The sequence below is a fragment of the Coptis chinensis genome, chromosome 4, assembly GCF_015680905.1.
Source record: "Coptis chinensis isolate HL-2020 chromosome 4, ASM1568090v1, whole genome shotgun sequence".
NCBI classification, from domain to species: domain Eukaryota; kingdom Viridiplantae; phylum Streptophyta; class Magnoliopsida; order Ranunculales; family Ranunculaceae; genus Coptis; species Coptis chinensis.
Genome location: NC_141459.1, coordinates 56,517,391 through 56,536,330, shown reverse-complemented (window position 1 = coordinate 56,536,330; position 18,940 = coordinate 56,517,391). Strand labels below are relative to the sequence as shown.

At 39.0% G+C, this 18,940-nt stretch overlaps 1 protein-coding gene across 1 annotated transcript; it reads left to right on the top strand.

Moving 5' to 3' along the window:
* Positions 1-40: 40 nt before the first annotated feature.
* Positions 41-6,155, top strand: LOC147504097 (uncharacterized). The gene is made up of 2 exons (XM_086557192.1): positions 41-4,201; positions 5,571-6,155. The coding sequence occupies exons 1-2, from the start codon at positions 3,248-3,250 to the stop codon at positions 5,817-5,819; spliced, it is 1,203 nt and encodes a 400-aa protein (XP_086413318.1). The 5' UTR covers positions 41-3,247; the 3' UTR covers positions 5,820-6,155.
* Positions 6,156-18,940: the final 12,785 nt, after the last annotated feature.

Below are 18,940 nucleotides of genomic sequence, written 5' to 3'. Positions count from 1 at the left end.
GGTACAGTAATTTTTCATGCTTCTTACACCTTAAACCCCCCCCCCCCTTTTTTTTCATTTTTATTTTTTTGTGTGCGTGGGGGTGGGGATTAGGCAGACCCTTGCCTGTATTAATTGAGAAAACCCTGACTTCATTTGTACTTGAGCATCCTCAGTCAGTCACAATAATTTGTGGTATGCCCAAGGGGAAGTACAAATTGAACTAAAGTACACTCTGTGACTGACATAGAGAAGCTAAATAGCCAGCTGTTCTATTGGTCTCTTAAAAGCATTAGAAAAGGAACTGTAAAGAAAGTGCACACTCATCTTTTGTATAGCAGTGACCAAGTCTAAACAGTACCAAGGTGGTTTCTCAAGTTTGTTTATGGCTTCAATTGCCCTCAATGAATCAATCATCTCTTCTACTTCCGTTTTTATCAACACACCTTAGAAGAGCAATTTCAATGGCTTTTAAGCTCTCTTCCACTATGCCCTTACTATTAAGAGCTCTGTCAGTGTTGCGCCTTACTCTATTGTCTTGTGGGTGTAGCCATGAATACTAAGTGTTGATAGGGATCTTAAAGACTTGAACTGTACTATGATACATAGAGAATCAAATAGTCTTTTTTGCTGCTGTGGATCTTGGACCTCGGGATTTAACACTTGCAGATAAATTCTTAGATCCCTGACCAACTTATTGTATGCCATTGTGAGGGTTTGGAAGTCATCTGAAACCAACAGGCATATCTCTTTCCATATAGCGTCCACTGCTACACACCTTATGTACTTCTATGCACTTCTGACTTTAGTTCCAAATATACTCGAGTAGAGCTGAGTGATCAGTATCACTACTTGAAGTGAACAGGCCACTCTGATGAGGTGTCCAGACAATTTTATCTTGATCGAGGAAGGTATTGATGTCTGCTGCTTCCTCAGAACTCAGAACTGAGTTAGGTTGATTGACAACCGTTGAATCCCACAGTACATACCACATTTTTAATAACAGTACCCACTTTTATATTCACTGGAAACTGCCATGCTGCCACAGTTTCAACATTTTGCAATGAAGGAGAGCTTTCACTGTTTCACACCCTAGGTCATGCCACAACAACAAGGTGTCCTCAGCACAAGGAGATTTTGATTTGCTTCTTTACATAGTCCTCCAGGGCACCAAGAACAATCCTTAGGAAGCTGCATAGTCCCAAAGATCTTGTCCTTGTCTCCTTGATGCGCTGCTTGATTGGAATGAAAAGAGTTGAATTCAAAGAGAAACATATTAAGGTAATTGCCTGAATCGGCCATGATAAATCCACATTGTTCTACAACCGGCCATGCCTTTCAATTTTGACCAATTCAACGGGTTTTTGACCTTTTTGCTCTTCCTTACAACATTCTCTCTCCTCTGCAGTACACTCTCTCTCCTCTTGTACTTCTGATGTTGACATGCACAGTGATAATTATTCGTTAGATTCTCTTAGCGATACGTACTAGCGATTAATGACCGTTGGATTTCAACCCAGCAAAAATAAAAACGGACATTAGCTATTGTGGGAATTAGGAACAAGCAACTTATGGACCTACTATCAGCAATTTCTGGCTTGTTTTTGTTGTACGGACATGAAACAACATTCACCTCGATTTTTATGCCAAACTATAAAAGTGTTTACAAACCTCCAAAGCTTCCAGTTTTTTTACTTCATCTTCTTGGTTATTCTCTCCTTTGTGATTTTGGTAAGGTTTTTCATGGAGGACAAGAACACAAATCTTGATAATGGATTTTTCTAAGGTTCATCTTCTTGATTATCCTCTCTCTCTACGGCTCCCTCTACGATTCTCATTGTTTATTGATATGTTCTGAACTTTGGTTTGTTGTCTTCAGTGTTGATTTCTTTCTAGGTCGTCTTGGGTTTGTTTTTACGTAGTAGTGTATAGAGTTTTTTAAGGTTTTCATAGTTGTGTTTACTATTTTCATGTTGATTTTGTTTTTGTTGCATGGAGTGAAGAAGTATGTAACAGGTGAGGTGAAATTGAGAGTATTTGATGTGTATATTTTCTTAAAAAGATTTCATGTGTCTTGTGGAAGGTTTGTCCAAGCGCATGAAATTGAGTTTTTGTATGATGTACTTAATGAACAAGTCCCTTTCTAGATCCATGAAAAAATTGACTACTTGAGTATGATTAAAGGCATAATTCAAAAGCGAAAAAAAAACAACAAAGCAGTCATTGAGGGGAGCTTGGATTGCCTTTTCAGTCGCGGTTTTGCTAGGTTCTAGCAAAGAATACTCTTTGGATGCCACCATAAGCGACACTTAAATGTACCATCAGCAACATGGGTTTCTTTTGAAATCCCACTTCCACTTCATAAATCACTTTATGGAGTTTTGGAAGTATGTTTCACTGTATAAGTTTGGGCTTGAATCGATGTAATGGTATTTTGTTGTTTGTGAAACGGTCAATTCATTGTGCTTGAGTGTTATGATAGTAACTGTTAATGTTCATATATTTTGTTTGTGATTATATCAGGGGTACCCTTATATCACTGTTGTTGTTTATAAGGAGATAATGAGACCCTAATAGAAAGAAATCTGTATGGAAACTCAATAAGAAGAAAAAAGAAAAAATGCATTTAACATTCACAAAATATACAAGAACACAATTAAGACTATCAGGTTGGCTTTAATATACACCTATAACTTATGTACAAAATAGTATTATCCAATAACAAGTTAAACAAAAGTTAACTTTGATAAATTTATTCAACCCTTTATTCAATATCAAGTAAAACAAAAGTGTAGCATTTAATAACACATACTGAAGTTGAGAAGTAGTAACTAGCATCTCAGTGCCATATTTCACCATTGTTCGCACCCAACTCAATTACAAGCTTGTCCGTAGTTTAATATTTAAAAAGTTTTCTTATACAAATAGCCAAAATGTTAGGAAGTCCTACCCTTTGTAAAATGACCAGACTTAGCAGTTACTGATAGGTAGTACATAAGAATATGTCTGTACTAAGATAAACTGGTGAGATGAAGATTCTAGTTTGGGCGGGAAAAAATCTTTGCCACGTGTTAAGAACGATACGATAGCATTAATTATTCGCCGAACTATTGAAGAAATGATGGTTTTTAACCTTTAACTGGCACGTGTCGGTAGTAATATGTTTGAAGGTATAAGGACGGTTCAGTGTTCATTTTCGGACAAAAAAAACCGCCCAAATTGAATACCTTGAATCCCTAATTTTCCGACCATTTCCAATCTTTCAAAAATGAGAAAACTTAATTTGACTGTTCGTATGTCACTCGGTAAAATGCATAAATTGTTCAAGATATTCACTACTGAAGAGAGGGAAGATTTTGAGAAGTCTTGCTTCGGGAAGTTTTTAAGCATTAACGAGAGAATGCACACCACTACTACGCTAGTGTATGCTGTTTTGGGACACCAAGTAGGTAAACTTTGCTACCGAATCGGTAAGAAGGATTTGGTGTTTAAAAAAAGTGATGTTGCTATTATAATGGGTCTTAGTGTGAAGCCGATTTCTAATTCATTCTACACTGCAGACATCAAGATCCCATCCCAATTTCGTGCAAGGTTTTTTAAAGGAACCACGGTTTCTGAAACAGAAATATTGGAAGCTAGAAACTTGGCAAAATCAAGTGTTGATGAAGAAAGTCAGAATGATGTGTTTAGGCTGAATAGGTTGTATATACTGTTGCAGGTTGTGCTTCCAAGATCTGCTAGGACAGTTGATGGGAGGTATATTGATCTGGTCGAGAATTTAAATGCATTTGACATCTTTCCTTGGGGCACACCTCTGTTTGAAATGTTGGAAGAGTCTTTGGAAGACATGTCTAACCTGGTGAGTGTTGGTAAGGGTTCTTTCGCAGTTTATGGTTGTTTAATTTGTTTTGTTATTTGGGTATATCTTCACATCCCATCTCTTGGGGCTCGAAGACAAGTTGATGGTAGGTTCCCCAGAATACTAGATTGGGTAGACTTGCCTTCCAGAAACATACATCTACATACTTATAAGAAAAAGCTTCAACCTCTTAAGGGGAAGGCAGTGGTGTTGGAAAGTCTATATCTTTCTGAAGGAGAATTGAATAAAGAAGTGCTAAAGGATGTTTTGGGGCACCAGCCCATGCAAAGTGGTGCAGCAGTTTCAGGGACATACAATAATGAGGAACTTTTTCAAAGACAGACAAAAATAATTAAAAGCCTTGTAAGTAACTTGTTTTCTTTACTATGTTCAACAATGTTGCATATTGTATCCTATAATGATAATAGGGTACCCATGATAATATATGAATAACCAGTTTTTAACATTTGAAGTACTCATATAATCTTATAATGTTATAGAAGTTGTAGTATGATAATGGAATTGCAAATGTTGTTAGGACCCATGTTGTTATATGAAGCACTGATAATGTGTTGTTATGGAACTGCATGTTGCAGGATTAGTTCATATATGAGGCAGTAATATGTTATGGTACCATGAATGAGCTATTGTTAAACAATATATGTCAACAACTACAATGTATAAATAGTGAAGTGGGATCTTGCATGTTGATCCCAGAATAATAATAGGGTGCCCATGATAATATATGAGTAACCAATTTTTGACATTTGAAGTACTCATATAATCTTAAAATGTTATAGAAAGTTGTAATATGATATGGGTACCCTATTATATAGTCTTGAATTGGAATTGCAAATGTTATTAGGACCCATGTTGTTATATGAAGCACTGATAATGTGTTGTTATGGAACTGCACGTTGCAGCATTGTTTCATATATGAGGCAGTAAAATGTTAATGTACCATGAGTGAGCTATTGTTAGACATGATATGTTAGCCACTATAATGTATCTGTAGTGGTTTACAAAGTGGGATCTTGCATGTTGATCCCAGAATAATAATAGGGTACCCATGATAATATATGGTAACCATTTTTTGACATTTGTAGTACTCATATAATCTTATAATGTTATAGAAGTTGTAATATGATAATGGAATTGCAAATGTTGTTAGGACCCATGTTGTTATATGAAGCACTGATAATGTGTTGTTATGGAACTACATATTGCAACATTGTTTCATATATGAGGTAGTAATATGTTAATGTACCATGAGTGAGCTATTGTTAGACATGATATGTCAGCCACTGCAATGTATCTGTAATGGTTTACAAATAGTGAAGTGGGATCTTGCATGTTGATCCCAGAATAATAATAAGGTACCCATGATAATATATAGGTAACCAGTTTTTGATATTTGAAGTATTCATATAATCTTCTTAAAATATTACAGAAAGTTGTAATATGATATGGGTACCCTATTATAGTCTTGAATTGGAATTGCAAATGTTGTTAAGACCCATGTTGTTATATGAAGCACTGATAATGTGTTGTTATTGAAGTGCATGTCACAACATTGTTTCATATATGAGGTAGTAATATGTTAATGTACCATGAGTGAGCTATTGTTAGACATGATATGTCAGCCACTACAATGTATTTGTAGTGGTTTACAAATAGTGAAGTGGGATCTTACTTACATTCTTTGTTATGTGCTCTGATTAATCTAAAACAGGTCAGTAAGGAGGTTAGGGTTGTTGGGGATATACTCCAGAGTGAAATAAGGACTGGCATGAAAACAATAATTCAAGAGATTGCTCTTGGTGGGTTGAAAGGTGGCATGGAAAGTTCAGAGGTTGAGGTTGTGAAAGGGCCTGGAACAAAGGGTAGAACAAGGAATAGGAGCAGAAGTTTAGAGGTTAAGGTTATGAAAGGAGCTAAAACTAGAAGCCCAAGCCCAAAGAAGCGAAGCAATAGGTGCTGATGCTAAACTGAAAACACCAACAAGGTCTTCCCAGAAGAAGGTTCACTCAGACGCTAAGAAAGGGAGTTCATCTGCTTCTAAAAAGTGTAAAGTCCTGAATTATTATTAAGGGTATTTTTGTAAATTTCATATCAAATCTAGGGTCGTTATGTAGAGTGGTCGTCGGGTTTATATTTCAAACATACGTAACTTAAGGAAACTTAACTCCGACTCCTAAGCCACGTTAGATAAGCAAATCTTATACGAAAATTGGACCAAAAATGTCGGTTAGCGGTTTTCTGCATTCGAAGCTGGCACGAGTTAACCGCTTACACGCATGAGTGGGTTATTGTTATAGCCTGCGGTGAGATAGAATATAGAAGATTAAATTTAGCAGGATGGGCCGAAAAAATAATTACGACACGACGTCAAATGAGTTAGTGGTTAGGAGTATTAGGACCTTAAGCTTAATTGGAATATATTGGGCTTGGGCCTAAATATATCGGCCCAAATATAACGAAATCGCGAAACAGAAAAAAACGCACCAAGCAAAAAAAAACCAAATCGCACCAATTTCTTTTCTTCTTCCCCAATTTCGCAATCTTTTAAACCCTAAGAGAGAGAAAACCAAATTCACCCAATTTCAGTGATTAAAAACCTCAATTCGAACACCCAATCCTTAACAACAGTAAACGCGAGTGTGGAGATTCAAAAATTTATTTGAATTGCGTCGTGTTTTCCGCGAAAGGTGAGTAATTTTGTTTCAAACAAATAGTTTAAACTCATTTCAATGGATTTGATGTGTTACTGAAGATATTTGAATGGGGTGGTTGTATAATTCGACAGTAGCTATTTGGAGAGGTGATGGCTTAACGAAATCAGCCGAGAAGAAAGCTAAATGAAGAGTTCTTCTTGATTTGGTAAGAGATTTTGATATTCTCTAGTTCTATACTTTGTTTTATAGGCACGGAATTTTAAAAGCAATGATTCTAAGTTTATATGTATTAGAGTAAATTAAGCACCCATTCATTGATGAAGTTATTATGGTTGGAGTGTTGAAATTTGGATGGGATTGTGATGTATTGAAAAAAAATAATAATAATTGAAATTGGTTGTTGAATGTCGTGCAAGCTTGTTTGGAGAAGATTGAGTTGAAGCGATATCGGTGGAGCAAACTAGCTAGGGGAGCTTTATTCTTCTTGACTCAAGAAAAATTATAAATATTCACTCTATTTTAGAGAAGTTTATGTTATTTATATACTTGTTTAGGATTAGGTCGATTGATGAATGATTGATAAGGAACACCCCGTAATTATTTCTAGATTTAAGGTGAATTGAAGAGTGGAATTTGTTTATAGTTGGAGTTGGGAAAAATCTTAATCGTTAGTGGAATTGATAGGAGTGGTATTGACATAAAGGCCGCGGAGACTGTCAGAGTATCAGTGCCAGAAATGGCCTGTAGCTCTGTTAACGGTAGTTAGATGAAAATTTACCCGAAACCAAATTCTTAACGTCGAGATTCTTCTCGACTTTCGTAGATAAGAATTTCCTCGTTAGTTTGATAAACTCTAACGACCGACATATACATCTGGTGTTATAGGAGTGATCTCGAGTGGATTCGGTTAAGTGGGCTTGAGGAGAACGGAGCTTGCTAAGGTAGGAACTTACATACCAATATATATAGCATGCTTATTTTCATGCATGATTTGATTGTTTTAAATTTGAGAAAAATAGTTTGCGTATCAACCATGCATGTATATGTGATATCCATGTTTTGCATTGTATTCATCGATATAAACTATATATATGGATAGCTTTTGTGTGAAAGGGTTTTGTAAAATCGGGGTAGTGGGGATTTATTTTCTTGTTAAAAGAGCAAAACTGGTTTTGGGAAGGGTTCGCGTCTCTTGTCTCAGTAAGGAGACAAAGAGATGGATTTTGTATGTGGGTGAGGATTACCCGGGTGTTTGTAACTAGATGGGAGGTTCTGGATTGTTCCCGGGATGGTTGTGTTATTTACGATGATTCGCCATTTGGGAATCATCAGTTGTTATTTACTATGGTAGCCCGTTTAGGGAGTCATAGGTTGTTTTACGATTGTGGAAATCCAGAACTCACACCTACATAATCAACAGTTTTAAAAGAAAAACTAAATATGTAACTAGAGTATTTGAAAACAATCGGTAATCTGAGTATATATATAGATATTACTATGTTTATCACGAGGGATTTAGAAAAAGAATTGTGAATTCCTATAAAGAAGGAACTGTTGTCGCAATTCGGAGACGACGATTAAACTCTAGGATTCAACCGTGGTGTACACCTTCGAGGTGGTGGGCCACCTTTAAAGGGATGCATCAATCGGATGTAGTCCGGAAATTCCTTTTCTACTTTTCTAGATAACCATGCTTATGCGTGTCCAATTTGTATGGTGATTAGCTTGTGTGGGGTTACATGCTACCTCGATGAGGTTTAGACGCGAGGAGTGAGAGTTTAGTCCACTCCTGGATGTGTGTCAGGATCCTAAGCAGTCTGCAGTCATCGAATGGTTGACCACCGTAAGTTAGGTGACAGCCCGTATGGGGGTCGTGGTCACAGGGCCCACCTGAGCCCTAAAAGCTTTGGGGATTTAGTGTGTACGAACACAACAACGACATTTCACTCCTGCCGGTAAAATCGAAAAACAACGGTGCATGGTTCACCTTTGGAAAAATCTTGAACCAAGATTTGCCTGTGGATCGGGTACGTACCGTTACCCTCTCACCATTCTAATAGGATCACGGCCACAATAGTTGTATGATGATTGTGAAAAACTCTATTTTGTATATCAATGAAGCATGTTGAGATGATTTCTGCTAGTTAGTGATGTATATATACATAGTCACAATATTTGAATACTATTATAGATACCCTGCATGTTTTAAATGTTTTCTATAAGTAGACTATTTATTGGTTATGTGCGTTTCTACTGGGCATAGTTGTTGCTCATCCTACTTAACATTTCAGACGAGCCAGTTGCGGAGGAGGCTTTTCCTAACCCTAGCGATGATGGTTATGGGGATTTGGGAGGATTCCTTTATGCTTGACAAGGATAGAGTCAAGTTCGTATTTTAGGTTGTATAGAGATAGTCTAGTCATTTTGGTTGTATATATAGAGAGAGATTTGCTCATTTTTTGATGTAATACTTGATGTATTTGAGTAGCGATTACACTTAAACAAAGGGTGGATGTATATAATGTTGTTTAGAAGGTTGGTTTGTATATATATGGTTGTTGGAAGGTTGTAGTTTAGGATTTCCAGGTTATGACAGGTTTATGACAGGTTTTAGGGTTTACGAATGTCGATTAAACAAAGGAAACTCTGCCGAAATTTCGGTAGAATTGGGATGGGTGTCAGCCTCGAGATTCACTCATAGTCCTCGGGATGTGTGTTGGGTCTCTCGGCGCGAACGATGGGTATCGAGGCGTCCAATATTAGATCCGTCTGGGAGCTGTAGTGGGGGACTCGGTCGCGACGCGTCTCGAAAGTTCGTCGGAACCCGGTAAACCCTAGGTAGGCATACAATACCCGTAGTTAGTACGTTAAGCGTTAGTAATAGCTTAGCAATGTCGAGACGTCATACGGTTAGTCGTCTTGTCACAAATGAGAGGCGTGGACCACGAGTCGAAAAAATTTGACTAATCGAACACTACAAGGTCGGAGTGAATTTTCATTTCTAGGTGGAGGCGTGACACGCCTGCGTAGGGAGCGCACACATGCTCATCTCTTGAAATTCTACTCGCTCATTACGTGCATGTGAGTTCCATAAAGCGACGACCGCCTCTTGCATAATTTTGAGAACTCTCTCTCTAATTTATCATACAATCGAGTTGGCTCTTTGTGTATGTGCGAGAATAGTTACCATGGATCCGGAAAGTACTAGTGGTGATGATACTACGGATCGTGGTCGAGAGGACCGAATGGATAGGCTCCTCGCTATGATGAATCAAATGGCTCAAGCAAAAATGAGATGAGAGAGATCGAGATCGAAAGTTTGAGGGCTAGTCGAACGAGCCCCAACCTCTTCTAACATCCGCCGTTATTTCACCGGCGTAACACCGAGAGGTAGCATCGCCAACCGTGAGTGAGAGTTGAGGAGTTCGGACCACCGCAAAGTTAATCGGGGTTTTACGCTTGCAAATTTCATCGGGCTACATCCACGAATTTGTGGGGTCTTCGAGGTTAAAAGTAACCGAAGATCGGGTTGTTAGACATGTCTAGTATCTTTGGACTCCATGATGTGTCTTGATGTGGAACGGGTTACTTTGGCTGCCTTCATGCTTAGAGGTGAAGCCAAACACCGGTGGATCGATGTTAAGGATGTGGAGACGTTTCCTATGAGTTGGGCTAAATTCGAGGAACTCTTCCTTTTGAGGTATGTTACCGAGGCGGCGAGAGCTAAGAAGCGAATGGAATTCCTCAAGTTAGAACAAGGAAACATGACCGATTAGGCGATTATGAAGAGAAAATTCACTGTTCTTTCAACGATCACGGGGAAGGAGTTGATTTCCACGGAAAAAGCTAAAGGCGAGGAAATTCATTGACGGGCTGAAACCGTATATCGCAGAGCAAGATGTCGGTCCTTCCAGATTGATTATTATGCTGAGGCTGTGAGAAGGGCTCAAGGTATTGAAATAGTGGATGATCGATTATTGCTACAGAGGCAAGAGGTTAGAAGGGTAAGACGATCGGCATTTCGGGGTAGGCGAGTGGGGAAAGAGGCGAGGTTTACCAAGGTAGTGGTCGAGGTCGCATAGCGGATGTATAGGCGATCATCCATCCAAAGCACCACGATGGAGGCACCAGTTGTACATAGGGGTTTGAATGTGGTTAGGCCAAAGACGAGTCTACCGATTCGCGAGACCGGCGGATGGATCCGCAGATGGCACCGAGGGTACCTGCTCCTTCTTAGACCAGATCACCAGTGCCGAATTTGAGGCCTCAGGGTCAGAGAGCTAGATTTCAATCTGTAATACTGTTTTGGCAATAAACTGCTTCAACACAACGAGAGCAATGGTAAAGAACGCACTAAGAAACATAGGAATTTGATATTGGGGGAGATGAAACTGAACCAAGATAATGGCTGCCTACGTACCCAAGATCTATTCTCTAGGGATCAAGTTTCTACGTAGTTCCTTATGAAAAATAATGTGGTATTTATATAGGTAGAGTAGAGAGTCCTTGTAGCTCAAGTAATCTTGTTACTTGAGTAATTGTGATAGAATACAACTCTCAACTGATAATTATCTCTTTGATAAGAAATGAATCTGGACATAAATCAATGTACATTAGTGGCAAGCCATGTGGTTAAGGTTCAGCCTTAGACACATGAGTTAATGGGCCTGTACATTGATCCATGATATTGCGAATTGGGCTTTAGCCCTGTTGATTAAACGAATAAAATGGAGACCCCTAATAATGGACGTTTGCCACGTATGTGGTGGTCGAAACACCGCCCCCTCTTTGTCATGCGAACAAAGTTTACATGGCAAAAAAGAGAATAAAAAGAAAGGAAAAAATGGAATAACAAAAGAGTAAGCGGAATGTATAACAAAGTGTCGCGTGAACGTAAATGATAGGAAAATGGACAATCGAGAAAAAGTCGTGAACTATCGGAAACGAAAGAATATCAAACAAACGCATACAGGACGCAATGTAGTTAAAAAATGGCTGAAAAATGCACCAAAAAAATAAAAGATGCACAGAAAAAATTTCAAAAGAAATTGATTGCCGAAAAATATACCGAACGCATTACGTAATAGTACGAAAATTGATTTCGACGACGCATGCTAGCGGAAAAGTGATATAGGATTTAGACATTTAAAATGGTTGTGTATGGGCAGTTTAGTAATAACAGGAAAATAAAATAAAATAAAAAATAAAATAAGAAATACGAATTAGATGATAAGAATTTGGATTAGCCCGGAGGAGATAGAAGTTTGGATTAGATAAGGCTTATAAGCGAGTCTCCCACCGCAAATTGGTTTGGATAACATAAAACCAATGCAAGAACGGGAAAAAGCGAAAGAATATATGAACAGATGGAACGTGATGATAACTGATCAAAAAATAGTAACCACAAGCACAGAAAGGCCTCGGGAAAAAAAGTTGCGAAGATAATCGAAATAACAATCATATCCGAAGTAACAAGCGTGAAAACAAGATAAGTGATAGGGGGAGCTGGAGTTGGAACAGTTATCCTCATGTTGTCCCTGCCTTTGTGATAATTAAAGGGTTTTCTTCCTCTTGAGCCTAGTTTAAAGATCGCGTCGGGAAATTAAGGAAGCAAAAGTAGAGCTCTAATTTGTTCGTGGCACAGATAAAATTGTTGAAGAGCTCAATGATTTGTTGGAAGTAAAAAGATTAATTGTGGAGAGCGTCCAGACATGGAAAGCAATATTGAATAATAAATATAGGCCTCACTTGATTATGGCCCAATGATTTCCAAAGCACTTAGGTTTGGATCCAATGCATCTCTTACTCTTGCGGTCATAACTGGAGGTGTTATTCTTCTTGGCACCATCATTGCCAATTTTCCATTGCCCTTGCTAAAATGATGAGGATGAAGCTTCTATTCAAAATAGGTGGATCACTAATGTTCATATGCCAGATTGTGGATGAGTATAAATTTGGGGTGTGGCAAATAGTTCAAATTTCTACACCAATATTTTACTACCTGTGTCATCCTATTTTGCAGATGATGAACAGGAACGTAAGGTTGGAGGAACCAAAGCCATGCCTGCTGCATACCAAGTTGGAAGAAAGCGTTCTAGTGAATCAAAATTTAGAGAAGAATGCGAGAGAACCAGGCGTATGAATTAAGAGCTTGTGATGGTGACATGGATAAAAGTGGTGGAAACAGAGATAAGGAAAGAGAATGGAGAGAGAACAGAGAGAGGGAAGGCATGGTAGTCGGGACCGTAGTGAGAAGTACAGAGAGGCGGAGCGAGGGAATCTTGACTTGGAAGCTTGTGTCTAGTTGGACGAAATAGCAGAGCGTGGTTTTACAACTAGGTCTACTGGAATTACTCTCTACTGTGAGATGTCGGTAATTTCGAATTGGATCTACTAGGATATTAAGTTCAAATTGTTGGGTTTCGATCAAAATTGAATTTGGGCTGCCGAAGAAAACGAAGAAAATGGATATTGACGAAAAATTTGCGAAAAAAGTTTCGAACGGAAAAATCTCAATGCCTTGTAAAAAAATAAAAATAATAATAATAATAATAATAATAAAGAAGTTGAATAAAGGTTTCGCTTAGAAAGTTAACGTCATGCAAATTTTTGCCGCTCGGAGAAACGACGGTTGTACGAGCCTCAGAAAGTTTCGCTCACAAAGTTCGGCTTAATGCCTTAGAAAAAATAATGACGCTTACGAAAATTTTCGTTCGGAAAAATTCTCGTGGAAAGATCGGCAGAATGCCTTAGAAAAAATAATGACACTGCGAAAATTTTTGCTCGGAGAATTTTTTAGAAAAGATCGGCACAATGCCTTAGAAAAAAAATATCGAAAATTTGGCGAAAATTTTTAAACCGGAAAATTTTTAAATAGAAAGATCGGCACAATGCCTTAGAAAAAATAATGAAGTGAAAATTTTAAATTTTCGGAAAAAAATTTTTAGAAAAGATCGGCACAATGCTTTAGAAAAAATAATGAAGCGGGCAGATAGTTTCACTTGGAACGGAAAGATTTGTACGAGTTGTATAAGCGAAAAATTGGTAAGGAAACATTGGATTTTCCCAAAAACCAATGATTATGTGATTGTGTGAATGTAATACTATAGAGTGAAAAATTCTTTTTATGAAAAATAAAAATAAAGTATGGGTTTGCTATTGAATATTGTTGTTGTGACAGATAACATACCTGCGGAAAATTGACAATGTTGTTGATTTATGCAGTTGAAATGAAATAGACCGAGACCCCTCCATGTAAAGAAAAACGCCCCCAATGCTAACTTAACTCGGCAAATTTAGACTAAGCGAGTGTAAAAACGCGTTCGAACCGGTGAAAAGCAAACGAAGCGGTGACTTAGTCGGATATTGTCGTAGTGATAGTATCGGACTAAGCGAGCATAAAAGCATTCAAACTTAGACTGACGAAGCTAAACGTGATAACTTTGTCAAATTTTGTCGTAGCGATAGTAACGGACGAAGCGAGCGAAAAAAGCGTTCAAACGTAGGCTGACGAAGCTACACGTAGTAACTTTGCAAGATTTTATTATAGTGATAGTAACGAACTAAGCGAGCGTAAAAACGTTCAAACTTAGACTGACAAAGCTAAATGTGGTAACTTCATCAGATTTTTTTTCGTAATGATAGTAATGAACTAAGCGAGCATAAAAGCGTTCAAACTTAAGCTGACAAAGCTAAATGTGGTAACTTCGTCAGATTTTTTCGTAATGATAGTAATGAACTAAGTGAGCGTAAAAACGTTCAAACTTAGACTGACGAAAAGATGACTGCAAAAAGTTATGTGTCTTGACCCTTCGCTTCTAACGGCGGCGGAGAGATAAGCCAATGAATCAGCATGACGTAAGTCATTTCGGGGTCTTTGAGTGAAAGAGATGCTATCAAATTGTCGAGCAAGACTATGTATCAAACTAAGATAAGCCGCCATACGCTCATCTCTTGCTTCAAAAGACCCACAAAACTGATTGGCAACAAGGCAAGAATCCGTGTATAACTGGAGCTTTCGTGCCCCCAGTGTCAAAGCTGTTCTCAAGGCACAAATGGTAGCCTCATACTCGGCTTTGTTATTTGAAGCAGCGAAGCCAAGTCGCACAGATTTCCCAATCTTTTCTCTACCGGGTTTAACAAAAACGCATCCAACTCCAGACCCAGATTTACTATGGGAGCCATTTGAGTAAACAATCCATAGGTCAATAGGATTAGGAATCGCGTTTTCATGTTGATCTTCGTCGCCCCCAGTTAGTGGCGGCAGAATGTCTTTCATAGATTCATCCTAGCGCAAGAAATCGTCAATAGGAGAATCATCAATCGGAAAATCAGCTATCAAAGAAGCCAGAGCATGTCCTTTTTCAGTAGTACGACATTATCAATGAAAAGAACAGCACTAACAGCTTGAGTTATAGCTGCCAGGTATATGCCACTAGGTTGACCCCTTGAAGGACTTGTCAATATAGGAGGACTGACCAAGTATTTCTTCAGTTGTTGCAATGCCATCTCACAATCAATGTTCCAAGTTGCCGCCCTCTTTAAAGTCTAGAAAAAGGGATGACAACGATCAGAATATTTAGAAATAAATCTATGAAGAAGCGGCAAGCCGACCAGTAAGTCGTTGAATTTTCTTCTTATTTTTGGGTGATGGCATATCAATAACGGCGCATATCTGATCAGGATTAGCCTCAATACCTCTACGAGTCATGAGGTATCCCAGAAATTTTTCAGAAGAGAGGCCCAAAAGAACATTTGGCGGGATTGAGTCTCATGTTATACTTGTTAAGCCTATCAAAAACAAGTTAAAGATCGGAAAGATGATCACCCGTATCCTTCGATTTAACGACTATATCATCGATATAAGCCTCCATTATTTTTCCCAGCAGATCGGAAAAAATTGTATTGAAGAGTGAAATCCATTTCACCCAGAAGATTTAGACAAACAGACGCCCCCGGTCGAGCCTATGTGGAAGATGACACCTGCCATTACCTCTTACAAGAGTTAGAGATTTTAGGCGGTACACATTTTCGGGTCCGACTGGAGATTGTCTTTTTCTTTGCATGTAACCAACCTATCTAGGTCGGTAGTTTTATGCAGGATTGTGGTCTTCCCTCTAGTTTATACGTGACACCTTCCTTCCCCAATGCAGGTCGGACCTATCTAGGATGGCGATTTTCCTCAAATTTGTGAGGTCGGCCTTTCCTGTCAGGTCGGTCCAGTCTGGGATGAAGGTTTTCCTTATACTTTATTCCGCGGCGCTTCTTTCCCTGCATGGTCGGACCTATCTAGGATGGCGATTTTCCTCAAATTTGCAAGGTCGGCCTTCCTGTCGGTCGGTCCAAAGTCCGGATGAAGGTTTTGCTTATACTTTCTTCCGATGCCTTCTTTTCCTTCCCTGGTCGGACCTATCTAGGATGGCGATTTTCCTCAAATTTATTGAGGTCGACCTTCCCCTGTCGGTCGGTCCAGTCTGGGATGAAGGTTTTCCTTATACTTTCTTCCGCGACGCCTTCTTTTGGAGGCGTTTGTACCATTGTTTGTAAACGGGCGCGCGGTTCTTGCCTTCCCGAACCTAGTAACAAAAGTACATAACTTTTCGTCACGTTGTCGCTTGATGTTCAAAAGTGAGTCGACATCCTTTGGCGTCTTGCAATTGTGGCGGAAACGATTAACAAACTGATTTTCTAGTTCATTGTATTGGTGAATTAGACTCGTCGTAACTCACGCTCAATCGTATTAGGAGTGGCGATAGCGGAGGCGGTGGTGGTGGTGGTGGTGGTGGTGGTGGCTCTGCTACGGTTGGATGTTGAGAATTGATCCTACCACTAGGAGCAACTTGATTGTTCAGTGGTTCTTGTATTGGCCGATTTGAATTTTGAGGGTTGCGAGTCCTATTAGCAGGAGGAATATGTCGACTATTTGGTATGCTTCTTGTGCTTACCGTTTAGATTGTTTCACGTGATAATGAATTCTAAATTCCCCACAGATGGTGCCAATTATGTTTCGACAATAAATTGCTTCAACACAACGAGAGCAATGGTAAAGAACGCACTAAGAAACAGAGGAATTTGATATTGGGGGAGATGAAACTGAACCAAGATAATGGCTGCCTACGTACCCAAGATCTATTCTCTAGGGATCAAGTTTCTACGTAGTTCCTTATGAAAAATAATGTGGTATTTATATAGGTAGAGTAGAGAGTCCTTGTAGCTCAAGTAATCTTGTTACTTGAGTAATTGTGATAGAATACAACTCTCAACTGATAATTATCTCTTTGATAAGAAATGAATCTGGACATAAATCAATGTACATTAGTGGCAAGCCATGTGGTTAAGGTTCAGCCTTAGACACATAAGTTAATGGGCACAGACATTGATCCATGATATTGCGAATTGGGCTTTAGCCCCTGTTGATTAAAATAATAAAATGGAGACCCTAATAATGGGCGTTTGCCCACGTATGTGGGGTCAAAACAAATACCATAGAGTACCTGTCGGGGAGAGAGTGTGGTTTGCTATAGTTCGCGGTGAAATTTGGGCATATCAGGCGGTTTTGTCCCAAGTCTAATTCAGGGGTGGAACAGAGACCACAGGGCAAGGTGTATTATCTAGTGCCAGAGGAAGAAGTTGTGGATCCTGCATCAGTCCAAGAGGAAGCCACGGTATATAGTGCTATGGGGGCAGATATCAGCGCTACCGATCAAGTGGTTGAAGGTATGATATGTTTGTTTACACATAAGGTGCATGTCTTGTTTGATACGGGTGCTACTCATTCCTTCATTTCTAAAAATATGGTGAAAATTCTTGGGTTGGAAGTAGTTAATACGGGGAGGAAGCTTATTTTATCTACTCCTCTAGGAAAGAAAACTATGTTCTTTGAAGTTTGTCACCATTGTGTGATAAAGATAGGTGATAAGGAGATGATAGTCGATCTAATGGTGATCGACCTAAAAGATTTCGATGTCATCGTAGGGATGGATTTGTTAGGGAAGTATCATGCCCATGTAGATTGTTTTGCCAAAAAAAGCGGTGACGCTTTAAATCTGGGACAGCTGAGGAGGTTGTGTTCAAGGGGATTAGACATACGGTATCTCGAGGGGTGAAGGCCAAGTCTGACTTCAAGTATGATAGATACGGATTGTTAGCTGGTCTTAGTCTCCAAGGGCCGAAGTTCGAATCTTCCGAGCTTGTTCCTGTAGTTCGTGAGTTTCGGCAGTGTTCCCAGATGCATTGCCGGGATTGCCTCCCTGGGCGTGAGATAGATTTTGTCATAGATCTAATGCCGAAACGTCGCTATTTCGATGATTCCTTATCGAGTGGCTCCTCTTGAAATGAGAGAGCTCAAATCCCAATTAGATGAATTGAAAAGATTGGGGTTTATAAGGCAAAGCCAGTCACCTTGGGGAGCACCAGTGTTATTTGTGAAGAAGAAGGATGGGTCATTTCAGTTATGTGTGGATTATAGGAAGTTGAATAATGTGACTATCAAGAACAAATATCCGTTGCCTAGGATCAATGACCTATTTGATCAGTTAAGGGGTGCCAAGTATTTCTTGAAGATAGATCTCAGAAGGTTACCATCAGATGAGAATTCGAGAAGAAGATATACAGAAGACAGCTTTTCGAACACGGCTAGGGCATTTTGAGTTTTTGGTGTTACCATTTGGATTGACCAATGCTCCAGCTGCATTTATGGATCTCATGCACCGAGTGATGTGGAAATACTTAGATCAATTTGTTATCGTATTCATAGATGACATCTTGATTTATTCCAAGACTAGGGCTGAACATAAGGAACACTTGAGGATTGTTCTCCAAACCTTAGTTGATCATCAGCTTTATGCCAAGTTTAGCAAGTGTGAGTTCTAGTTGAATGAGATGAAGTTTTTAGGGCATGTTGTATCGTAGAATGGAATAACAGTTGATCGTTCAAAGATAGAGGCAGTGAATAATTGGCCGAGACCGACGTCAGCGACGAAAATCAGAAGCTTCTTGGGATTGGCAGGTTATTATCGTCGTTTTGTAAAAGGATTCTCTAGCATAGCGTCGTCCTTAACTAGATTGACACAAAAGGATGTGAAGTTTGAATGGACGGAGGCATGCGAAAAAACTTTCCAAGAGCTAAAGATGCGATTGATAACAAATTTGATTTTGACTATTCCGTGATCCGAGAAGAGTTATGTGATTTATACTAATGCCTCTAACACCGGGTTAGGATATGTCTTAATGCAAGAAGCCCAAGTGATAGCGTATCGTCTAGACAATTGAATGCCCATGAGAAGAATTATCCTACTCATGACTTGGAGTTAGCGGCGATTATTCATGCTCTAAAGATCTGGAGGCATTATGTGCATGGTGAGAAGTTTGAAATATTCTCGATCACAAGAGTCTCAAGTACTTGTTCTCAAGAAAGAGATTTGAATAT